The 25,099-nt window shown below is 40.4% G+C and overlaps 2 protein-coding genes across 8 annotated transcripts in view; one reads left to right on the plus strand and one right to left on the minus strand.

Moving 5' to 3' along the window:
- The window catches only part of PLCG2 (phospholipase C gamma 2), a 61,071-nt gene extending 51,142 nt beyond the window's left edge, over positions 1 to 9,929 (plus strand). For all 5 annotated transcript variants that reach the window (XM_032701063.1, XM_032701064.1, XM_032701065.1 and 2 more), the window contains 5 exons: positions 772 to 886; positions 2,128 to 2,295; positions 2,626 to 2,714; positions 6,080 to 6,264; positions 7,042 to 9,929. In XM_032701063.1, coding sequence (XP_032556954.1) covers positions 772 to 886; positions 2,128 to 2,295; positions 2,626 to 2,714; positions 6,080 to 6,264; positions 7,042 to 7,084 — 600 coding nt within the window. In that variant the 3' untranslated portion in view covers positions 7,085 to 9,929. The remainder of the gene's footprint in view (positions 1 to 771; positions 887 to 2,127; positions 2,296 to 2,625; positions 2,715 to 6,079; positions 6,265 to 7,041) is intronic.
- Positions 9,930 to 13,904: 3,975 nt separating this feature from the next.
- SDR42E1 (short chain dehydrogenase/reductase family 42E, member 1) lies at positions 13,905 to 17,325 on the minus strand. Of its 3 annotated transcripts, none has more exons than XM_032701067.1 (3): positions 17,212 to 17,325; positions 16,826 to 16,927; positions 13,905 to 15,518 (listed from the first exon to the last, which is right to left on the minus strand). In XM_032701067.1, exons 2-3 carry the CDS (start codon positions 16,891 to 16,893, stop codon positions 14,411 to 14,413), a joined length of 1,176 nt encoding a protein of 391 aa, XP_032556958.1. In that variant the 5' UTR covers positions 16,894 to 16,927; positions 17,212 to 17,325; the 3' UTR covers positions 13,905 to 14,410. The 3 variants fall into 3 exon arrangements, with proteins under 3 accessions (XP_032556958.1, XP_032556959.1, XP_032556960.1); XM_032701068.1 differs by having other exon boundaries at positions 16,826 to 16,939; positions 17,212 to 17,310; XM_032701069.1 differs by lacking the exons at positions 16,826 to 16,927; positions 17,212 to 17,325 and adding an exon at positions 16,642 to 16,802.
- Between the last annotated feature and the right edge of the window lie 7,774 nt (positions 17,326 to 25,099).

Here is a 25,099-nt window from a genome sequence, read left to right on the forward strand (position 1 = left end):
GTGATTTTTTTATAATTGTTAATAAAAACTCCAAATGAACTAACTTGCATTTCCAACCTAATAACTTCTCAACAGAAGGGTCCTATTGGAGATTGTTTTGCAGCAGACTAACTAGTTAGGAGATTTTGAGTGTGGAAGAAAAATATTTATAATGAAATAGAGAAACTAAATAGAAAAAATTAATAAACTGATCTCCCCTTCATCATATTTAATACACTATGATGTAATTTGAATTTCATTCTCATTTTTCTTCCAGAGATGGGTTTATCATTTGAAAATTTTGCCATGTTGACTTAGTGCCAAGCAGGGATTGAACTTGTGTCTGTTCTCAGTTGCTATGCAGTAAGACATGTCCTTTAAAAGTATGTTTTCTGAGAAAGAAGAAACACATTAACTGCTTTTCACTACAGTTTAAAGACAGGTTAAACAGGGGCTGTGAATGCAAAGCAGAAATGTCTAGAAATAGGTATGTAATAAAGACTGAAGCAAGATAACAAAAACTTATGCTACAGGCCTCGTCTGCAACTGCATATTGTGTGTAATGAATGTCAGCTGCAGTATCTTACAATGAAAATCACTGGGTTACTCAAACAATGGTTATTTGTTGCATGTATGTTTAATACATGCAACCATATTCAAGAAAGAGAGCGTGTGCTTTTCCACATTCTTCTGGATTCTTCCCTCCTCTAGTTCTGCAGGATGTCTTCTGTTCAGAAATAATGGTGCCAAGTTTCCTTTGGAGGTGGTTATAATTTCGAGTTGCTTTTGCAGGTTTTGGGTGCTCGTCATCTCCCTAAACTCGGTAGAAGCATCGCTTGTCCCTTTGTAGAGGTTGAAATTTGTGGGGCTGAATATGATAACAGCAAATTCAAGACAACAGTTGTGAGTGAGTATCTGTGGCTTTCTGTGTTGTAAGGATGTGGTTATACTTCCAGTGTACTTAAATAAAGTGAGTAGGCAGGGGATGACCATGTATTTATGTTGTCTGTAATTGGCCAGCAACTTAAATTATAGGGAGGAGTAGGTTAACTGTTGCTCTGCACTGATAAGTCATACAGTCTTATTCTCTTGCTTGCCTCAGGGCCAGTTAATTTGAGAAACTTCAATGTATATCAAGTTTTGAAAAAATAGTACTGTTGCAGTTTGGAAAAAAAAGAAGTCCCATTCTGTTGTGTTTTTGCCTGTGCATAAGTTTGTGTATTTGCATATTTTAAAAAATTGCTGTCTTGAAAGTGCCTCCAACAGTGCCAGTCAGTTCCCAAAAGTCTGGCCCAAATAGAGAGTTACTACTGTGAGATCCAGACTATGTTTATTTAAACTCAGCTTCTAAGACTGGCACCCCCTGGGAGACAGCTTGGGTGTATAGGGCTGTAAAATAGTATAACTTGCAATGCAAGAGAAGTTTGATCAAAGCTTACTCCTGGGGAGTTCTGGATAAGGGATGTGTGTTTGTAAATGAGCTTCATTTAAGTGCCATGGGGCAATATCTCAGCCACTTCATATTTTACCATTTAATATTTCTGGATGCAGCAGTTTTCCTCTGGTAAATAACAGACTTCGGTTCTGTGTATCCAAACCAGTGATACCAGTGGAAAACAAACACAAAAACAGGAGCAAGAATGTGCATTGTGGCTCTTTGGTACTTCAGAGAAGAGGATTATGATTTAAACTTTTTGTGGGAAGTGACCAAGACTTTAGAGAGCAAACTTCCTGGTTGTGTCACATACAAATGTTGGCATTCTGTACATGGCTACATGTACCCTGGGCCAGGGTACAGGTAGTGCTTTTCCTGCCTTTTTTTTTTGCTCACATATGGAATGTGAGGCTTATGAATATGAGCTATTAATTAGCTTTTTTTTTTCAACAAATACATGTCCAAGGGGGTTTTATATGGTTAAATACAAATAATAGCTTTCCTTAATGGATTTTCATCCCTTCCTAGTTTCCTCCTATGTCCCCCACCAAGTAAACAAATGCAAACCTTCTGAAGCAAGGTTACAACATGAAACAGATGGTAAATAGGATTTTTGGGCCTTTATATCTTAGGAAATGTCCTGGGATACATACCCATATGTGAACGAGGTGAATTTACTGCTCTATACTGCAAATGTTTCCCTTTCCCTACAGATGACAATGGTCTGAATCCAGTTTGGGCACCCTGTGCAGAGCAAGTGAAATTTGAGATTTATGATCCAAACCTGGCGTTTCTGCGCTTTGTCGTTTACGAGGAGGACATGTTCAGTGATCCCAATTTCTTAGCACACGCCACTTTTCCCATCAAAGGAATCAAATCAGGTAGGATCAGTGGTTACAATGAGGGGCTGTGTCAGAAAGATGCTGTTCAGCATTGCTGTACTGTGACTTCCTCTGTGATGCTGGACTCTCTCCTTCCTCTATGAACCCGACTTGCTTTAGTTTTCAAGAGCATGTGAAGTCATGAGTTTCTCAACTTTGCCATTCTTGCCTTTTGCTCCTCTCTAACTGCCATAGCAAAGCCTGCTCTCAGCAGTGGAGCATTTGAGCACTGGAAGAATCCCCTCAGGACTGTGTGCACCTTTTTTGTGGCTGCACATGACCCTTTGCCTTGGCTCTAATTGTCCTTTGTGTATGTTCCCCCCACCCCAGGTTTCAGGGCAGTCCCTCTCAAGAATGGCTACAGTGAAGATATCGAGCTGGCCTCGCTTCTGGTTCACTGTGAAATGCAGCAAGTTCTGGTGAGAACCACTGTTTGGTTTTTTTTTTTTTTGTGCACTTAGCATGTATGTTATCAGTACTTTGTGGAAACCAGGAACTGAGGATTTAGTTTTCTGTTCTGTGTCTGATGTGTTATTGTCAGGCATTTCTTCTGCAGGTTCTGGGGAAGACAAATAGCACAAATTGAGTTACTCTCCCTCTGGGTGGACAGATTACATGGTTGTTAAAAGAAATAATGCATAAACAAAGCATCATTACCTCCACTAGTTTTTGCTGTAACAGCATGGTCGTTGTCATTCCCTGTTAACTGAGTGATGCCATGCAAAGCTAGCTAAAATCAGCTTTGACTTCGTAGAATAACCTTTTTTTTAAAGGTCCTACATAAAAAGAAATCACTTTAGCAAGAGAAGATAGTAATTTCTTCCAGTATTTCATGAAAATAAACAACCCATCAAGTGGAAGACATATCTGGTCCCTACAGAAGTGCTAATCATCTTCTTTTAAGACTCTCTAAAACACTTACTTGATGTACTTGTATTTTAAAACATATAGGGGAAGAATAATGATTCATCCTTGCTCATGAAGCCAGGCATTAAAGTGGCTGATCTGTGAATGGTGTTTGTTGGTATTCTGTTGTATAGCTTGATGTGAAGCAGGATTATTCTCAGACTCTTTCTCAATAATATTTTATGTAATTTAAATACACTTGCATAGAGGCCATGTGATGAAAGTTTAAAGATTCTTCTGGGAAGTGGCTATTTCAGGGTGCTTTCCAGCACCCTTCAGATTCAGAGAAAAAAAAAATTCAACTTCTTATTTGTAACCTTTTGCAACCATCCAGGCCTACACTGCACTTCACACCAGTGTACATTGTTTTTCTGACTAAAACACCAGATTCTGGGAACTGTAAGTCATAATGTCTCTGAAGGGATTTGTACCTGCAGTTGCAAACGCTGAACTGGAAATGGCTGAGTTCAGTCACATTGTTCTTCCCAAAGGAGTGGCAGCCTTTTTCAAACATCCTTTGTGGAGGTTTTTACAAAGCCACCTTGTAACACATGATGTAAAGTGACTGTGCAATGAGTGTTTGACAGCCATGGTAGGTTCTTTCTGTGGGTCCTGAGGGCAGGAGAGAGCTGGAAGCTGAGACAAGAGGGCTGTGTGTGTGTAAACAAGAGAGCTGTGTCCTTTAAAGATAATATTTAAATTGTTCATATTTCATGGACACGAATCTGATAGAGGAGGCCTGGTAAATTGCTGGTTTTTGGCTTGCTGCCTTTGAGAAAACTGACAGCAACTCTCACCATTGCTTAATGCTGAGCATGGACATCACTTGTGGATACACTGGGAATCCCTCCTGCCATGGTTTCTCCTCAGGAATTCAGATCACTATTTGCCTGGGGCAGGAGCAGCTCTAACAGTGATGTTCAGAGCAGCAGTGTGTCTCCCAGTCTGTCAGAGTGAGCCCTTTGACCGTAGCACGTTTCACACTCTAGAAGCCCCTTGTGCTTGTTAAGCCAAATGAAGATGCAGCTCAGCTTTGTATTTTACAATGTCTGATGTCTCTGGGTGGTATTGCAGTGGAAGGAGAACTTTCAGAAATTTTCCCTTTTGTTTGGCAGTCTGCAACAAACCCAGACTTGCCGTAGTTATAAGCTCTAGAACTTCTGCAGGATCATGCAGGAAGCACCAGAAAAGATCAAGGCTGTCTCTGTTCTTCTGCCTCTTTTTAAAAAAATGATGACCGTCCATAAAATGATACCATTTAATAACAGGCCTGTTTATATACAGAGCCCATCTGCATACACTTGGAGATGAAATACAAAATTATAAAGTGGAATTACAGATGGCTGTGGAATTTCTCAGGAACAGAGAAGCAAAAATACTGTAGACGTAAGCATGCACATTTGAGAGCTATTATGAGGGGCCTTATGCAGTTCCTGTAGAAGTTAAACAGTTTTCTTGATATTGTAGAAATACTGAGGTGGTTGTTGCATTTAGAAGCATGTCTTATTTGCTTGAAAATTGATTTACTTCCATCAGAAAGTGTGTGTATCTCTTCAGTATTTTCTGATTACAATCTACCTCAGTGGTGCATATGTTTTTGACATAAAGATTGAAGTGGACATCCTTAAATGCAGTTTTAAGGTCTACCTTTGTGGATACATGTATTTACAAGAACTAATAGTAGTACATATGCATCTTGATGATTACACCTGCAAATTGGGAATTAGCAATCTGCATTTCCTTTGTGATTTGGGAATACAGAGTTTCCTACTGCTTTACAAACAAAAATTAAATAAATTACTTTTTAAATCTTAATCAGTAGCATAGTACTGAGGCTGTTTCAGTTGCTTCAACCCATGCCTGTGTAGGAAGGTGTTTCAGGAAGAAAAAGAGGGTTTAGGAAAGGATCTTGTTCCTTCCTGTAAGTGAAACTCCCTGAGTGTGTTGGTAACCTATCAGTTTTCCTAGATCTGGACTGAATGCAGAAAGAGTCAGTCTTATTAGTATGCAGCCTTTGAAAATGTTTGGATTTATTACATTTATTGATTGCATGTCATTTCTTGTAGAATGAGTATCTTGTTTTGCTGCTGATGTGAAGATTAAGCCTTCAGTCCTGCCAGTTCTATTCTCCACTAGTAACTCTATAAAAAGACAGCTTTTGCATCCAAAGTTTTGAAGTATTAAAATAATTTGAAGTCCTAAAGGGAATAATTATGATTGTTTTATGCTTGTGGAATATATTAAGACCTTCTGCTGTGGGCCACATGCAACAAGAGAAACTCAGACATAGTCAGTTGTTCTGCAAGTACTGAATTGCCATAGCTACAGAGAAATACAGGAGCTGTCCTTCTCTCTTGACCATCTGGGTACTTGCTGCTATTAGGGGTCCTATTTACTAGTCAGTATTTTGACCTTTAGTCTAGATTTCAGTAGACATTCCCAAGGATTGACAGTTTGTTGCATAATACACAAATACGATGTAAGAGCCAAAAAATAAACTTTAAAAAAAGTATAGTTAATGCTGTTATAATCTGATAGCTCACCATGATACACTGTTTTCTGTTCTTTCCTCAAGAGACTGACATACTTTATTAGGGAAAAACATTCCAGCAGAAGTGTTTAGATGCACCTGAGTCATGACCTGTGCTAGAATGTCCCTGACACCCCTGTTGGAGGGGCTGCTGGCTTTTTTCAGTGCTTTCTAAGTTAGTTTATTTCCATAAACATTCATAAACACATCAAACCAATTTTATAAAACATTGTACACAGTTATTAAATTGTGTTTAAGAAACAAAATAATCCCCCAAACTATAAATATTTGGTGCCATTTTGGGTGTGTGTCTTACAAGTGACCTTGATTTCCAATATTCTTTTGAAGGAGAGTGAAGAAGAGCTTTATTCCTCCTGTCGGCAGCTTCGGAAGCGCCAGGAGGAGCTTAACAACCAGCTGTTCCTTTATGACACCCACATGAATTTAAGGAATCCTAACAGAGATGCAATATTGAAGGAATTCAGTGTGAATGAGCACAAACTACAGATATATCAAGAGACGTGTAACCGCAGGTGGGTTGATAATCGTTCTCCTTTCCAAGGCAGCTCTATCTACACATGAGCTATGGTAAGGAAACCTCAGATGTATCAAAACGAGCATCTAAAGAGTGGTGAGGGCAGAATGAGCTCATCTGAAGCGAGGAAGGGCTGCAGAGAAGCCAGGCTGGGCTGGGAGCCACTAGAGGCCAGCAGAAGCTGTGCAATGTCTGCTCAGTGGCATCTCTGTTTCAGCGATCACAGCAAGACGTGTAATCCTGTGAGCTTTTGTATTCCTCTCTTTTGCTTTCCAGGAGGAAAGTCTGGAAGTATGTACAGACAAATAAACCTACCCCTTTACTCTTTCTACACTGTCAAACTTATGTCCCTGGAAATGTCCTGAGCATATTAGATATGTAGGAACAGAGGATGCTTCAAGATACACAAAAGATAAAACCAGTATTGAGTTGTAATAGCATTGCATTGTCAGTTCAGTACATTATCCAGAGCTTAGGGGAGGGTTCTTTCTCCTTTGCTGCCACCTTTGGGATGAGTGTGAAGGAGACAGAGAGAGGCTTCATGTACCAGGAGAAAGTCTTGAGTAGATCTCATGACTTGAAGTATTCTTGCCCTTTTTTATGTGTGCTGAACAGCTGCGTGAATCACTGGTTTACTCCCATTTATTGAGGAAAAAAATTGCAATGCTTCTTGCTGATACATCACTCATTTTGGTATCTAGATTGAATTTGGTAGACTGTTTTCCTCTGAGAAATTCCTAGTAGACTGAACATTTTCCTTTTCTTTTCCCTTAAGATTAAAAGAGAAGAAAGTCAGTAACAGCAAATTCTACTCTTAAAGCCCATCATTCTTTGAGGCTGCTTTATGGTGCGATTCAGGAAGAGATTAATTTATCCTGGTCATCCTACTCAATGATGGTCTCATCAGATGGAATGACTGGAAGAAGAGGAGGAAGAGAAACGATGGGTTTCCTTGAGAATTTCTTATTATAAGAAAAACTGTATTAATTCCTAATAATTTATATTCTGTACAAAGCATATCCTCTGTGCAAGCCAGAGCTTCTGTGTATTCAAGATTTTTAAAACTTGAGGACATGTAGTTGGATAGACCTCACTTCTTATTATCAATACCTGAAGTACAACTCATCTCCTATATTTGTGTATGCAGGCTGTAGATAAGACATTCACAACCATTTTCATGCATGGAATCACACCACTTTAACAACCTGGCTCCTCAAGATTAACTAGTAGTGAGTTTTTAATTTATTAAATGCTGTAAAAGCACTTCTACACCAGCATTGTCACCTCATGTATGTTACAGTCCCTGGGGATTGTGCTTCTGATACTGTATTAAATATTTTGGGCAGCTGATAGCTTGTACCTTGTTGTCTGTTATTAAAAGTTTTCTGTTACGTTTTTGAGAACAAGATAATATGTTAATTTTGTTGAAAGCAAATACCCTTTTGCCACTGTAGTTGTGTTCTTCCTGTTGAACTCTCTGTAAAGGTTTAAGAAAGGAGCAATGTGTGAACCCCTGTTCACAGCCCCTATGAACTTATGTCACAGCCTCAAGGCACTGGAAGGAAAAGTTTTAAGATATGCAGTAGGAGATATTTGTTTGTTTGCAGCAAGGGAAGGTATTTGAAATTCTGAGTAGCATTTGCTTTGTATAGTATCATTTTTGGAAATCCTTTCAGCTGCTAATGTGCTTAGAAATGAATTTTTAAATGAACTGTCAATTTTTAATCTTGCAATTCTACTTAGACGATAGTCAAATGATAGTGTTCTGTAAATGCAGACCATTTTCCCAAAATGTAACTAATCCAAGAATGATAGTGTGCACAAATATAGAGGTACATCATTCTTGTGCCTTTAATCAAATCAAGTGCATGGAGCTACAGATGAGAAAACCTGTTAGATTAGCAAGTGTGTTTTCCTGCCAGAGCAGAACTAAAGTCCTTCGATGGAATATTTAACAGCAGTTGTCATAATTTGTGTATGTGTTGGTCCTTTGTGCTAGCACTGTTTTACTGCTATCAAATTTCTAGTTGCCTTATCTCTGCATAGGTGGAGTTTTGCTGTCTATGTTCCCGACTTCAGCTTTCAAATGTGTGCAGAGGAGTTTAGTTTTCTGCCTGAATGGCTGCCTGAGGCATCAAATGCTGCGTACATAGTGCTGTATTTCTGATCACAGAAGACTTGCTTGGATTTGGGATTCATGGCCTGGTGCAGCTGCCTCAGCAATTTTCAGTTTCTCTTGCTCCCCATGCTATGACTTCTGTTGTTTCAAGAGGCTCTTAATTGATGCCATTGTGCATTCACAGATGATGGTTTGAGGAACCCCCTTGAGGTTTTAGCTGTTCTGTAAAGACAGCCTTGTCTCAAAGTTGAAAGTATTATAATAGTGTATCCCACAATGGGGTGGCTGGTGTAAATTTTTTATTATAAAGAAATTAATTACTAATCACTCAGCTGAAAAACAGAGCGAAGTTAAAGGCAATTCTCTGCTTTTCATCCTCCTGCCTGAAATCTCTTCAGTACCCACTTGTGATTGACCTGTTCAAGGATAGATGGGTGCAAACCTCCCTCAAACAAAGCAAAAAATCACATCAACAGTGGATTTGGGAGGTGGAGCTGTAACCTAGGCTGCTGTATGAAGCTGGTCTTATCTGCAGTATCCAGGTCTAGGGAGGTGATCCAGCTGCTCTCCCTCGAGCTGGGGGGTCACCTTTGGTGTGCATGTATTCTGCTGCATGTTGCAGGATGTGCTTAGTTTGTCATATGATCCATTCCTGTGCTATATATTTCAGTCAACAGCCTCTGTGATTGCCATGTAATGTTGTGAGAACTCTGTGTTGTCAGTGTTGATCAGACAAGGTGGCCCAAAGCCTTGTCTGGAAGGCAAGGTTGTTGCTGCTGTAGGATGAGATTCATGGGCAGCTGACTACCAGCAAGGTTTGGACTGATCACAAAAACTAGACTACAGGATGCCAGAGGTTAGGAAACTCAGACCTAGAGATCGAGGCTGTTGCTGTGGTGAGGTTTTTGTTCTGTTTGTGGGCACTTTTTTTAAAGCTCAGTTCTAGAGCAGACACAAGCAAACTGTCCCTTCGTCCTGGCTTCCTCCGTTGGTATTCCTGACACAGGACAACCATTGTGTGATGGACACAGGAGTTCATTGTGCTGTTGTTGTACAGATATTTAAGAATTAGCACATTTTGTACTCCTTTGAAAAGCCCTGTGCATATTCTCCATGCATATGTGATGTCAGAAGTTATGAGGCACTCCTTCAGTATTTATGAAAATGCATTTTGTTTTACAGTAAGACTTTTCCCCAGAGTATGATGTTACACTGTATGCAGAATGAAAATACTGTTTTGACTGTTTTGTTGACTTGCTAATGATGGGCAAGGCTGTATTCTAACCCTTCCTTGGTTTCTTGCATTCTGTTTTAATCCAAGATCTCACCTCTCAGTTCTTTGTCAGGGCAGACTCTGTAGCAACTTTTTCACAGTTGCAACTGTTTGAATACCAAAGTAAGTCTGAATGTGTGTGCTAATTTTTTAATCCAGGAGGAAAAACATTTATAAATTTTTGAAGTTAACAATTGGTAAATTGTTGTATTCTTATCAGAACTGTTTTAAATCACTGAAATAACTTATTAAAATAAATAATTTTTGATATCTCAGCTGTGATGTGAATGATGCCAGATGCTCCTTTGTTTAAGTATTGCTCATTGAATTTTATGAATTTTGCCATCATTTGAGGCAGTGATGAGTGAGTTCTAACTGAAACGTGGTCTGCTGGTGTGTTATGGTATGTTCTGCTGGAGGTTGGAAGAAGGGCAGTTCTGTGTTTTTAAGATGAACTGACTTAATGATTGTTTCTGTAGACATGGTTATTGTTGCACTTCCATCTGCCTGCAAACACACAGGGCAGAAGGAAAAGGTCAAGGATCATGCTTAACTTGTGACTCCTACCCGACCTTTTTCAGTGAGAGGTAGATATAAACTTCAGCCCCAGTGAGAATCAGATTTGTATGAACTTGAACAAAAAACTCTGAAAGAGGCAGAGATTAAGTTGGTGGTAATTTGGCAGAACAGTAATCTTGATGTTTACCAAATCTTGATGTTTATGCTTTCTGCCCATTAGTTTGCATGGGCAGAGGTGCTTCTGGGGCAATGCACACTCTCCTTATGTTGTGATTTTTTATAATTGTTGGGAGTCTTGGGAACAAAATTTTCTCAAACTTTTGATAAAAATTATATGCTAATTGAACCTGAATCAATATGAGATGTCTGCAGCCTATCTAGGTCATTAGATAAGCTAAAGGGTCTTTATCACCTTTGAATTTGGGACTGTTGGTATGCATGAGCTCTGCAGTCCAAAATATTGCTTTATTTAGGTGTTTTGTTGCCTGTATTCAGGTTTTTCCCACCCCAATGCATCTTTATGTTTCTCTGTTGAAAGCACTTTGTTAGTTCTGCAGTTCTCTCGCTGGTGAGATGGTGTGAGCCGTGTACCAGGCGTTATCTTTGAATTCTTCAAACCCATTGTAAAAATCTGAATGTGGAATGAAAGCTGAAGTGCAGTGTTTGAATTCTGCTATAGTCGTGTGTCAGCGTTTCCAAGTGCAGTCCAACTAGTTGGCTTGGTTCCAGACTGAAATTCCCTTTATATCATTAGAAATAGAAGTTACAGATAATGAAAATTAACCTTCAGAATCAATTCAGAGACAAATTTATCCTCTGACCCATAACAGTATTGGTAAGCATGCACAGCTATTAGTTTTAAAAGAATTTAAATTAAAATAAAAGAAGTTTAATTAATTGCTAGTCTACATTTTTAGCTTTACTCCAGTAAAACTGGGAACCATGAGCTTGACTAAAATAAAGCAGAAGTAGTTTCCTTAACACTTATATACTCCTGAATTGCAGTTTATCTCCAGATCTTTTACAATATGTATAAATTATCAGTGTTCAGGACACTTTTCTCTGAAGATCACATCATGAATTATTAAATATGCCACTATATTTTGGAAAGTATATGGGAATAAGTAATAAATAGAAATGAAGGAACATTAGGTCTCTTAGGAGAAGGCACTATAAAATCTGGCCTACTTTAAAGTTGATTAAAAATCCAAAATAAATATATTTAAATACACATTAGAAGTATAAGTTGTTCATGTGTATATGGCAAATTTGTACCTTGATGTGCTGTGTCTGTGACATTAAGCAGCTGACTGAGGATTCTATTCACTTTAAACAGCAGCATCATTCTTTATAGTGAGGCACCTCTCAATTGTTCAGTAATTTTGAGGACTAGGAAAAAATGAATCTGTGCTATAATTTCATTCTGCTTTTTCAGTTTTCAGATGTGTTTCTGGTAATTCAGTTTCAGGAAAACAGGCGAAAAATTAAAATTTGAAAATAGACACAACATTTGAATTAATTACCTTGATTTACTCTGCTGTTCATGCAAGAGGAGTAATAACAACAAAAAAAAACGGGAAGAAGGAGAGAGAATTCTCATTGTAAAATACTTATAATGGAGCAGCTGTGACTGGCTTTACACAGATGTAATTTCCAAGCAATTTTAGAGTCTCTCCTTAAGCTGCAGATTGCCTGTTTTCCTTTTGGAAAGAGGAGAAGTGTCCTTCACTTCCTCTGTAGTCAGGATGGTGCTTTTTTTTACTAGATAAAGGTGACTGACAGGGAATTAATCAATCTCCCAGTGCACTGTTGATGGCTCTGCTCACCCCTGCCAAGCACTGCCTGTGTCTCCCCACAAGTACCTGATTTACTCCCGTGGTCTCCAGCACAGTCATGGGCCATTAGGACAAAAAAGTGTCTCCTGCTCTGTTAGTGGTGAGGACTTCTGTCCTTGACTCCAGACGGACGAAAAGGTTCATGGATTGAGCTCAGCTGCTGCAGGACTTCTGCTATTTGTGGTTTTGTTGGGCTTTTTTTTGGCTGCTCAGGAGCTTCCGCTGCTGTTGTACCTCAAAAGCTGCCCAGGGCTTGAGCCTCAGCTGGTATTGACAGCGTGGATTTAGGATTCATGGCCTAAGGAACCTTTCATAGATTTTTTTTTTTCAACCCCACTCTTGAGATAATTATAAATAGCAGTAGCTGAGTTTTGCTAAAAGATTGCAAACAGCAGAGGAAATTCCCCAGGGGCACAAGGATTAGGTTCCGTATCTTAAAAAGATTTTTTTTTTTTTTTACAAGATGTAGCATGAAATAAATACTGTTTCTTGTGCAATTTCTTCTACATTTTGGTTTTGTCTTCTGCTGGCATCAAAATTTCTTAATCTATTTCTGATAACATTGTGTCAAACCCAGAGAACTTAAAGGGGAAAACAAAGTGGTTTCCACTTGGAAGAAAAAAAAAGGCTGTTGGAAAGAGAACAGCAGCCCAGTGCTTTCATGAGGTCACGGCTGTCTTCTTTCTGTTTTATTAAAAAGAAGGTTTCTTCTTTCTGCAGATGATGGTGTATATTAATGACTTCTGGAGCGTGGCCCTTCTGCCATCAGTGCTCAGCTGGAGGCACATAAGCTCTTTATAACAGAGTGCAACACTCCTGCTACACAAACAGTTTGTTTGCTATTAGAGAAAAAAAAAAAAGTGAGTTCTCTCTTGAACTGTCCCTCAAGCTAAGTATTAAATTTAGCTTCTTTTATGGTGTACTTACTGGAAGGGGAATGAAGGAGAAAAGTTAGATTTCAAGCAAGACAATAAAAAAAAGTTACCAATACCATGAGTTTATTTTCTCTTTAAGGTAAACTTCTCTGGAAGGGAACTCAGAAGTCAAAAAATAATGCTGTCTCCAGTCATTATTAACTACAAAACCCTCCATCTTCTAAGCAGGGGTGGCAGTGGACTTTTTAGTTTGGTTCCTCTATTTAGGCACCCTTGTTTTCTGAGAATCCTTTAACAGTGCAGCAGAACTACTGTCTGCCTCTTCACTTCCCCATTTCAATTGCAGCAGAGTGTAACAACTGAAGTAACTGGAAGATACAATTAAGAGCAGTGTAGTTTCAGCTATTAAAATGGAAAGACTAAAGTTGGAGGAGGAGTGTGAAATTCTTGAAGGACTCCCCTTTTATCAGGGGGTACAGAAACTGTGATGTTGATGGGTTAAGTGAAAACAACTGTATTTTAATATTTGAGGTGGTTTCTGTTTCTCTTCCTATATTAAACTGACAGAGGGAGTTGCTTGAGACAGCAGTGACTTGTACTTAACAAGGTCTTATCTTCTGTTCTTAAAACTCCATAAAATTATGGGTTTCCTTGCAGCAAGTGTTTATCTTCCTACTGCAAAGGTAAAGTTCTATTCAAATTGTGTCAGGTGTTAAAGAAATATTATTAAAGCTAAAAATGTTTTATAAATAGTGGAACGTGAGTGTAATCACTTACCAAATGTCTTTGATGGATTCTTTGTTTAACTACTCAATAATGCTGGGGAAAATCATAGGTTTTATTTATGAATGTACTTTAGGTAACTCATTCATTTTAAACAGACATATTTTACTGTTAGAAAAATCTAGAAATCTGTGGTGCTTCAAGCACTTTGCTGTAATTTAGATTAACCATGGTGCATTTTCCAGGAATGTCATTAGATATCAGAGAGTTAACTCAGAAAAGCATACCAGAATGTAAAGAAACCACATTTGTTTATTGTCTAGCAGTTTATCAGTTAATCTTGGTTAGGCATATATACAGCCAAGCTGGAAAGCAGAACTGGGTTTTGGAATGTGATCAAAGAATAAGTTTATTCTCCTCTGGATCATGTAGCACAAACTCTTTAGGAATAAAGGGCAGGAATCAAGAGTATAATCCCATCAGGGAGGAAGAAGAGCCAGCCTAAGGACATTTGTTCCATTCACTGTAGTGTGCTGTTGTACCTGAGAATAAAATGCTGTTTGCAGTAATACTGAGCTTCATCTTGTTAGTGATCTGATCAGTTTTACTTTGAAGAGAAACTATATATAAAAATGACACCTCTTTACTCAACAGTTCCATTCCTTGGGGATAGAACTGTTTAAAGATATTTACCCGAATCACACAAATATCTATTTTAAAAAAAAATCTTTATTACCTGTCTGTCAAAATCAAGAGTACACAGAGAACGTAACTAAATTCTGTCCTCAGCATTTCATCTTTTAGAGTGAAACTGTAACTGCAGATGGAAACCACGAGACCATCACAGCAATCAGCAGGAAAAGCAGTCCTCCATCCCTAACAAGCTGCATAATGGTATAATTTCTTGGCTTTCGTCCACATCCCTGGGATCTAAACCATTCCACCACTTCGTTCAGACTGTACTGCTGAGGCTCATACCCCAGCTCCTTCCTGGCCTTCTCCATACTAAAATAATGAGTGACACCAGTTTTGTAAACCTCTGTGCGAGTCAGGAGGGGCTGAAAATTATAAATGTGCCCTACAAGAAAATGAACTACTTCAGTAAGGAATGCAAAAAAATAGACAAGGGAGAGAGGGAGGCGACAGGTTGGGAACTTGTAACCCAAACCTTCCACTAAGGGTCGGAAAAATTCAAAGTTATTTACAGGCCTGCCATCTGAAATAAAATAAGCTTGGCCTGCAGCAACGTGCTGCTTTTTGGCTTTGAGGGCCTCAAAGGCAAGGATATGAGCCTGAACCAGGTTGTCTACATGTACAAATTCTACCAAACTAAGAGGATCTCCATAGACAAATTTAAACAGTCCCCTTTCAATATAACTGACTATTCTTGGAAGGTGTCTCTGTTCTCCAGGCCCGTAGATGCCTGCTGGTCGCAGAGCACAAGTCCTTAATACACCTTTCCCATTTCCAAGCTCAGCCCCATTTGCCTCCAGCACCTTCATTTCAGCTAGAGATTTGGTTCGGGAGTAGTGATCGGGATGGAGGTGAAGAGGTAGGTAAGGCAGAGATTCGTCCCCATTTTCTATAATCTGCCCTCCAAATATCACGTTGTATGTGCTTGTATAAACCAGACTCGACACTCCTGTGCTCTTGCAGGCTTGGATGACATTTTCTGTTCCTTTCACATTAACATCTTCTATAAGTTTTCGGTTCAGCTGCTCCCTGCCAGACATTCCATAGGAAGCGATATGGAATACGCAGATTACATCTCTGAGAGCATCTTCCACTTCAGAGAGGCAACAGATATCCCCCTGCATGAACTTTATTCCCTCTGGCACGGCTTGAAGTGGTTTCACGACATCAAAGAGAATCACATCAACTCCCTTTTGATATATGGCACAACCTAAACTGAAACATGAGAGAAACCATATGTTAGGATTCGTAGCACAACGGTGCATGAAACATTTCACCTGGAAGAAGAGAGGACTATTAACTATTTTAGTGCTGATTATTTTTCTGATGGAGCCTTTTAAATATTCAGCCATCTACTGTGGGGCAGATTCAGCTGTGATACTTGAGGTACTGAACTAATTTCTCACACTCTAGCAGTACTTTGGAGAAAAAAAGAGGCAGAATTGCTGTAAAAGATTCTGAACAGAAACAACTGAAGTGCTTTCAGTGGCCTTCTGGAAGAACACAGCTTTGGAAGAACCCTGTTTTTATCCCCTTTATATCAGCAACAGCAAACCTTTCAGATGGAAACCTCTAGCCAACTACTAAAAAAAAAAGTTTATTGGTTTTATCTTACTGCTTTTGTGCCATCCCAACTCTAGCAGAACAACAGGTTGGTCTTCACCGTTGTTTGAAATATGTGGAGGAGTGAGATGCTTCTCAGCTGGAATGAATACCTTGCCACATGCCATATTTTACTCCAAGTTGCAGGTATAAACACAGGTATTGACACAAAGTATAAATGGTGTTTCTTCCCCCCCTTTCCTACAACTGCTGTATGTCTATAGTGCTTTAAGGGGGAAACAGTGGAAGAAAAAGCCAAGCAGAAGTTGGACAGGGTTCTTCTGAGATTTTTTTTTTCCCTCCTCCCACTTGGCATTTACTTTTTGGTCCTGACTGTGGTCTCTCTCCCCTCTGTAAGCAGTTCTAACTGTGCAGGTACTCAAGATAATCTAGGGCTCAAAACAGGATTTTTTCGTTACAAGGCCTGCAGAGCCAGCTACAGTAAATGGACTTCACTGAAATATGTACCTTATTAACAACTCTAATCCTAAAACATTACTGCCCATGAAAATAAATATATTCTTGAGAGAGCAGCTGGAGTAGTTAATCTGTAGAGCTAAGCAGTGTGTAACTATTTGCAGGTCAAAAGAAAGATGTGTGTACAAGTGGAGGCTTGTCCCTTGGAGCAGGCTGAAAGGTGGTGATCTGACCCCCATTACAGAGGTGATCAGACAGGTAAATGTTGGCGAGGCAGCTGGTGCCTGACATTTGGAAACAGGATAACAGAGTTACTTACAACATCTGGAGACAGACTAACATGCTTCTTTAAAACTGAGAGCCCAGATGAACCAGAAGATGGACTGAACTGGATCAGGCATCTCAGGGATATAGTTTTTCGTTTTACAGATGGAATTTGTTGCCTCCCCAGCAGCAACCTCTTACATTTATTCCTGTATGTAATAACCATTTAATGCACTAACCGGAAGCCAAAATAACCCCCTCCGCCAGTAATGAGGACTCTTTCCTTGGCAGTGTTTCCTGCTTCCATCCTCTTTCCTTTGGCACTATATGGTGAGATGGACCTGCAAATCACATTGCAAATACATTAAAACCAATCTCAGTTTTAATACCACCGCACATTCGGTTATTCACCAATCTATTGCACGCTTTAATTGCAGCCTTTCATCTCCCCATCGAGGCGAGGGAGGACGCTCAGCCCCGGGATTCCTCAGAGCAGAGGTTTTACGCGGAGGACAGAGGGCTGCAGGGAACAAGGCGAGTCTGGAGCCGCTCGTGACGAGCTCGTTCGGTCTCCAACTCCCCTCCCCGGGCAGCGCGGGGGTCCCGCGGGGGTCCCAGCCCGTACCTGCGGTGCCGGTCCCGTCCTTCCCGTGCCTGCGGAGCGGTGCCGGGCTCTGGGATCCCGGGAAATGTAGCGGGCGGGGCGGGGGCCGGGCCGCGAGATGGCGGCGGAGCGGGCGGGCCCTGCCGGCCTTGGTTTGCAGCACTGTGTCAGTTCGTGTGCCAGGAGGGCGCCGCTTGTCCCCTTCTCCTGCCCAGGGACGCTCAGTCACAGCGGGGCTCTCAGCCTGAGGCACTTTGAAATGGGGGCTCTCGTGCTGTCTGTGGAACCGGAGCCTTTTCCAGCTGTGTCCCGTCCGGATGTTTGTACCAAAACCGAGTGGTGGTGCTGTCCCTGGGCCAGGGCAATCCCCGGGATCAGTCCAGGCTGGGGATGAACAGATGGAGAGCAGCCCTGGGGAGAGCGACCTGGGGGTGCTGGTGGGTGAGAGGCAGGACATGACCTAGCCCAGAAACCTCAAATCCTGGGCTGATCCCACAACGTGGGCAGCAGGGGAGGGGGGATTCTGCCCCTCTGCTCCCCTGCAGCTCTGGAGACCCCAGGACAGCAAGGACATGGAGCTGCTGGAGCGAGTCCAAAGGAGGCACCAGGATGATCAAGGGGATGGAGCAGCTTTGCTGTGAGGAAAGACTGAGAGAATTGGGATTGTTGACCCTGGAAGAGAGAAAGCTTTGGGGTGACCTAATTGTGGCCTTCCAGTGCGTGGAGGGAACTTACGGGAAAGATGGGACAAGACTATTTACGAGGGCATGGAGTGACAGGACAAGGGGGAATGGCTTCAAACTGAGAGTAGGTTTAGATGATGTATTAGGAAAAAATTCTTTTCTGCGAGGGTGGTGAGGCACTGGACAAGGTTTCCCAGGGAAGCTGTGACTGTCTCATCCCTGGAAGTGTCCAAGGCCAGGTTGGATGGGGCTCTGAGCCCCCTGGTCTAGTGGAAGGTGTCCCTGCCCATGGCAGGGGGGTTGCAATGAGATGATCTTCAAGGTCTCTTCCAGCACAAACCATTCTGTGATTCCCTTGGGAGGTGCCTGCAAGTGTTGCCCCAGGGGTGTGAGGATCTGCAGAGGTCTGGGGCACCTAAGAGAGGCTGAGGAGCCCTTGAGCCCTGGGCATTTTGGGTGGACAGGGGAGTTTCAGACCTCACTGCTGAACATTTCTTCATGGAAATGGTTGTCAAGCATGGGAATAGGCTGCCTATGGAGTCGCCATCACTGGAGATGTTCAAGAAACAACTGGACATGGTACTTAGTGCTATACTTTAGTTGACAAAGTGGTGTTCAGTCAAAGGTTGGACTCAATGATCTTGGAGGTTTATTTCAACCTAAATAATTCTGTGATTCTGTGATTGTCCTGCCATGTCAGGGAGAGCTGTGCCCTCACAGCATCTCCGTGGATGAAGGTGGCTGTCCCACATGCTACTGCATTTGTTGCGAGCCTGAACTATGTTAACACACTCAGAGAATTCTGCTGTGCCTTGTGCAGAGGTTGAGTTGGTTTTGGCAGTGGGAAAATACTTCACAGCACTGACTGACTGCAGTAGAATTTCTCCCACGTTAAGCACCAGCAATCCACTACAAGCTGTCTGTGAGACAGAGCCATAACAGGAAAACAATTAAGAATTACACTATCCAAGTTTGTTTTGTGGTATATTTCATTTTTCTTTGGCAGAACTGAGTCACTTGGGGAATGTCAGAAAGTTGGTTACCGTGTCAAAACTACTTAAAAACATGTAAGTTTCTGTTTTGCAAAACCTTGACATAAGTAGACATAGTGTGCTGTGTTGTTATTTTGATTGATGGCTGGTAAGAATTAAAACTGAACAGATTCCAAGAAGAATTCTGTAAGTATTAAAACTTAATTTTTTTAGCTGTAATTTCTTGCTGGTTAACCTCTGAGATTCTTAAATAACAATTTCAAGATGGAGCTGGTGCTGTACCTGACTGTGCAGAGCTGTCTGGCTTGGAGGGCATCCTTCACTCATAGCTGATTTCCCTGTTTGCTGCCTGTGTAGTAGGAGAGTGGGTTTGAGACAACCCTGAAAAATGCCATCCAGATGTATAATCAATGTTATGCTCACAAAAGTATGATAATTCTAGCTCACAAGCACAATCTTGATGAAGATTTTGAGAATATTTTCCCAAGTGTGTAATCACCTGCAAAGTACCAAAAAGTCCTGAACTTTCCCTGAGATCTGTGGACACAACATGTTTTGTCTTTGAGGAGTCTACCTGAGATTATAACAGCTGGTGTCTGTCTTCTGATCAAGCGGATTGTGTTTGAATGGAATATTTCAGAATCACGGGATAGTTGGGGTCGGAAGGATATTGCCCCTTGAACCCCCCCCACAAAGCAGGTTCACCCAGAGAGCTTACACAGGTCCCTGCTGGTACGGAATTTCTCCAAGAATGGAAAATCCATGTGTTCAGCCACTTTCTCCTCATAGCTCACAGAGCTTTGTGCTGTCTGAATGGTGTCCCTGACCTTGGACTCTGTGTTGTGTGAGTAAATCCTTCTGTTTGAACAGGCAGCTGTTAACCTCGGGATGACGTTTTGTCCTCTGGACTTTGTGATGTGTCCATGCAGGACACTTTGCAGGATTGAGACCTCTCTCTGTACATTCTGCTTTTTCTAACTCTCTGCCTGGTATGTCATCTACAGTGAGTGAATTGTGTCAGACTATCTCATAATTAGAGTATTATTAATATAACAAAGCTGTGTTAAGATACTGTAAAGATTTTGCTCTTAAACCAGTATCAGTTTTATTTCTCATTATAGTGAACTGTCCTTTTTGGCTTCAGAGAATAGTAAGGAACACTCATTCCTTCAAAAAAGTGACGTCCATGAAAGCTATGGGTAAATATTGTTTTACATTTACAGATTTGATGTTAAGACTTGACACACTCAGATCTCATTGTTCTCCACAACCCACTTGTTCATGCCCTTTCATTCCCTATGAGACTCCACTTTTCCTAAGACTTTATGGACTTCCTGAATGTATCATAAATTCTGGTTTGCCATCAAATAAATGGACTTCCAGTTTTACTTTATGTGTAAAAGAACGTTTGTCCCGAGATTGTGTCTTCCTAATTTTCCCTTTAAAGAACCAGGCATTTCAGAGGGTGCCTTGCATATATCCCAGCATGCAGAGAATCAGACCATGTTGCAGTCACTTGAAGAGACCACACTAGTGCCTGGAATTGCAAGTTAGGGCAAGATGTGTCAGGAAAGAAACATTTGCAGGATGGAGTGGGAGTTATCTCAGTACTACAACCTGAATTGCAATCAACCTGAAATAGGCTGCAAAGAAATCCTTAAATCAGCAACTAAACAGAGCTAAATAAGCAGCTGTTGTGAACAGTGAAAGTTAGAAAGAAACAATGAAATCATTAATTATTCTTTCATAGTATGTTAGTCATCTGGTTCCCTTTGCAATTTAAAATACTTAGCTAGTAAAATTATTTTTGTCATCAAAATACAAAGCATGCCAACAGTACTATTTCAGGAAGCAAGGCAATATTTCATCTGGGGAAATAAACCTTAGGTTACTGTTTTCGTATTAGTTGATTGATTTCTTTTTAGTATTACCTAACTGTGCCTTTTTTTTTTTTTTTTTTCATTGTGCAATGGGATAAGAGAAGAGAACAAGATTTAAAACTAGGTCAGAACCAACCACATTTATGGTCTTACTAAAACACATAAAACCAATTGGTTAAAATAGTACTGAAGAGGTGAAAGCTGAATCTACATTGAGAATGGAATTAGAATTACAGTGTTCAAAATTAAAATCAGACATTCAGTCTAGATTAGAATGGAATATTTTCCAAGGAAGACAGGCTCATGGACAAAAATGCTAGTCTGAGTTTTAGTCTTGGCTCTGACAGAGGTTCCCTGAGTGACCTTCAGAAAATAGTTTTCTGCTCTGTGACAAAGGTGGTGTTGCACTTCCTCACTGCCTGAGCTTGTGGTTGTGCTGGTTTCATTTGTGTTTGTGATGCTCGAATGGGAGCTGCTGTAAAAATATTAAGAAAGCAGGAAATAAATTGTGTGGGGCTTAAAGAGTTTAGGGAAGTATGCAAGTTACACCCTTTGAAAGTGTTAACACTGACTTCTTCTTAGGCTACCTGTTGATTGTGCAGTATTGCTTGTGGGAAGTGTCATGCATCTGGTTATGTGGAGATGACAATCCAAAGCACTTCTATTTGTTTTTTTCTGTCAGTTCCAGTAGTGGAAAAACTTAGCCCATCTCTTCCAGACTGAGAAAGGAAAAGGATTTCAGCATTAATTGTATTTACTGCTTAGTGAACACCGTTCACTAAGGGTGATTAAAATTGTTCATCTGAACCGTTGCTTTGTATCATTTTCCTAATTTAATTCTTTGTTCTCTCAGGAGATATGACTTTACAAACATTTCCAGTCCTGACTAGGAGATGGTGCAGGGAGTAGTGAATTCCTTATCAAAGTAGGAATTCGGAAAATGGAAGGTAGTCTCTGCTTAACAGAGCTCTTGAAAAGGGTCTGACTGTTTGCAGTATATTTTGAGACCCCTGAATGAAGGAAGAAGTTTGGTATATGTTGCACTGAAGATATGTGCGCTTTGTTATCTAATTCTTTCTATACTGTCAAAAAAATATTCTACTATTTTAGTTTTGGAATCATCTTGAATGCAGATGTGGATTTTGGGGTGAATGGTAACCTGGGGCTAGGAAGTTCCTTTTCATAGATGTCCAGAAGCAAGATCCAATGAAGAACCCATAGAGGCAGCGGGTGGAGGCAGCTCTGCCCAAGGCTGTGCAGGCAGGAGCTTTTCATCCCCTTCCCCAGGCAGTGGAACAGCTCTGGCCTGGGTTGGTGGGTGTAGGAGGGTACAGCCAACTCTTCAGAGGGTACAAACTGCTCAGACTTTGGCTGTTTTCACCCCTTTAAAAACAAGTTGGGTGGAAATATCAGTTGCTAGTCAAACCAACTACTTAAAGTGTCTGGAGGATTCCTTCTGCAGTTCTGTATTCCTTGTGTGCCCTGAGAGAGGGTGCTGTTGTACCGTGTGCTGAGTGACCACAGCTCTCTGACTAGTGGTACCAGCGTTATATTTGATGTCAAGGCTTAGTTACCAAGGAAGTATTTCATGCAACATCCGTGCATTGTATCGTGTAAACAACAGGATTACACAGGTCAGCTTTCATTCCACATAGCTGTTCACAGATCAGAACAATTTAGGCTCAGTAGCCATGCCTTGGCTAACTTGGATTTTATGGGTGGGTTGCACTGTGGACATCTTTAGTGTGTTAGTTATGAAAAATTGTTACTATAAAAGACGCTGAAAAGGCTTTGAAAGTCTTTTTGCAAAGATTCTTAAAGAACAGGCTTGGTTCTGAGTTGTCTATTCAGCAACAGGAAGTTGTACGTGCCTTCCGTGAAGTCATCAGAAATCAACTTCTGTAATGCTTCAAAAATGTAAATTATCATATTTTCAAAAGTAACAGTGCTTTACCCTAAGGGGAAGGGAAGAAAGTCACATATTTTGGAATAAGTGAATGGTTGAGCACCAGGCTGAGAATAACCCGTGTTCTCCCGTTTTACTTCGATAACAAATTGCTGTTTATGGTCTGTGTGTCTCTTCATGTACCCTGCAGAGCACATCAATAACCCAGTTTTCAGAACAAGTATATATTAATCTTCATGACCTCCATGGAGCTAAACAGAGTCTCAAGGGGCTCAGCCACTCCTAAGCATTTCAGCCCAAGTGTCTGAAGTAAGTGGTTGCTCCAGCGATATTGATCTTAAGCTCCCTTAAGCCTTTTGTGGTTTTTTTAACTTGTAATTTGACCTGATGTGTTACCTGATGTTCTGAGGTGCTGATAGCTGTTTGCAAAATATGTTGCATAGATATTAGTACTTAACAGTATAAAACAATGCTATCCAATGAAACTGCAGCACTTTGGAAGAAAAAGCCAAATTTTAACCCGTCCTGTAACTTCCTCAATAATTTCCATACTGCAGAGGAGGCACACAGACTGCAAGGGCTCCAGGATTGGGCCTCTTTGTATCTGAAAGGATTATATGCTTTAAAAGTTGGTACATTAAGAAATAGAAAAATATTATTGAAAATACTTTCACAGATGTTTTTGCAAGTGAGGCAGGACAGGTTTTGGAATGCAGTGCTGAACATCTTTGATTCTGTTACTTAAAGCAAGTCTTCTATATTTAAATAGGCAGCTATTTCAGAAGGTAATTATATACTTATATTTTATTAATTGTCTGATTCAGTTTCAGGTGTGATTGATGTGCATCCAGCTGCCCTTATTTATCACACTGATGACAAGGAATGGCTTCCCTGTTGTAGTAATTTATAATTTAATTCAGTTATCCATAGGTTTACAGAAATCTTTCCCTCTAGCAAAACCAAGATGAGGTTGGTCTGCTGTGAATCATTGACACTAATAATTGAACATCCATGTGAGGGTTGGAGATGTACTACTTTGATCTCTTGGAAGGATCTAAGGGATCTTTCAGCTTCACAGGCAGCTAATCATGGCCTGTATATCCCACATGTAGAACAAACTCAAGGCAGAATGTGTTCATTAATCTGTATTTTGTACTGTGCTAATTTTTTGTCTGTGAATAAGAAGTCTGCAGATACTGGTGGTGAGGATGAGAAGAGATTTGTCAGCAAGAACACCAAAGCCTGAAGTTGTTGTAGCATTTCTGTGGATTTCTAAGTGGAAACTGTGTTGGGAGGGAAAGGAAGGAAAGGAACATTGCTGAGGAAATGTTGCCCATCTTGGCATTTCTGGTGCTTTCATTTTCATGGTTCTGTGGTCACAGTCTAGGCAGTGTTCTCCCATCTTCAGACACTTAGAACTGCAAGAAAACAGAACAGACAGTGGCTTAAAAGATGTTACTACCATTGAGTTCTGTAATTACCTTGACAACATTGCAAAAAGTACATAATTTTGCAGAGGAAGGATTAGGTAAGAGTTTGAACATCCAAGTAGAGGAAAACAACCTCAAAAAAGACAAAACCACTTTCTTGCTTCAGCTGTGCTTAAATTAGATAACCCCCACAAGGCTTCCTTAATGGCATCTTTGTATTTATGAGAGCACCACATTCTTATGTATCTGTCATGCTGATTTATTCTGTTCCACCAAACAAATGATTGTAGAACTCAGAGTTCATAAGCATCACGAGCCTGAGTTTTCCCTTGAAAGGGATTTGTTCAGAACCAAATATTTTGAAGGTCAAAAAAAAAAAAAAATCAAATAACTCTAAAATGGGGCAAAATTACAGAAGTTACAAAGATCAGATCATTATAACATGCATTTATCTTCTGTTCAAAAGCCTTATTTGGACATGTTTTATCCTGGAATGGTAATGCAAAGAAGGTGTTCAAAGTGGGAGCTATTCAACAGGGAGTGTGAGTGTGCTATAAGTTTAAGTAATTTACTGCAAGTTGTTCTTGCTCCTAATTTTCATTCCACTAAGCAGAAGTTGTGGACGCAGCATCTGGTTATAACTAGTTTTGAATTTTTGCTACTTTTGAGGCAGAAGTAAGATCTGATTAACCAGGGAATTGAAATATCTGATTTTTTGTTTGATTCTTGCAGTGAAAGAATTCTGAATGAGCTTTGCATTTAAAGTGCTGCTTCATTATCCTTTGGAGAGTATCTAGCCCATAGAAACAGAATTTGTGCCAGTTGAAAACATTGGATTAATTCCAGGTCATACAACAGCTTAATTCTTCATTCATCCTTGGAACATGGAAGAATCAAACATCAAATGCATTATGGACAAATTGTATAAGCTGAAATGTTCCTCTGAATGACTTAGAAGAACTACATGTTCTAGTAACTGGCTTTCTTGTATAATGAAGGCTTCTCAAGTCTAACACGT

The sequence above is a fragment of the Chiroxiphia lanceolata genome, chromosome 13 (genome assembly GCF_009829145.1).
Source record: "Chiroxiphia lanceolata isolate bChiLan1 chromosome 13, bChiLan1.pri, whole genome shotgun sequence".
NCBI lineage: Eukaryota > Metazoa > Chordata > Aves > Passeriformes > Pipridae > Chiroxiphia > Chiroxiphia lanceolata.

Bases quoted from the DNA above. Each gene is read 5' to 3' on its own strand.
- SDR42E1 (XM_032701067.1), bottom strand. From the start codon at position 16,893: ATGGAAGCAGGAAACACTGCCAAGGAAAGAGTCCTCATTACTGGCGGA. The intron at 15,519-16,825 runs GTTAGTGCATTA...CTCATGTTTCAG, and splicing joins GGGGGTTATTTTGGCTTCCG to TTTAGGTTGTGCCATATATC.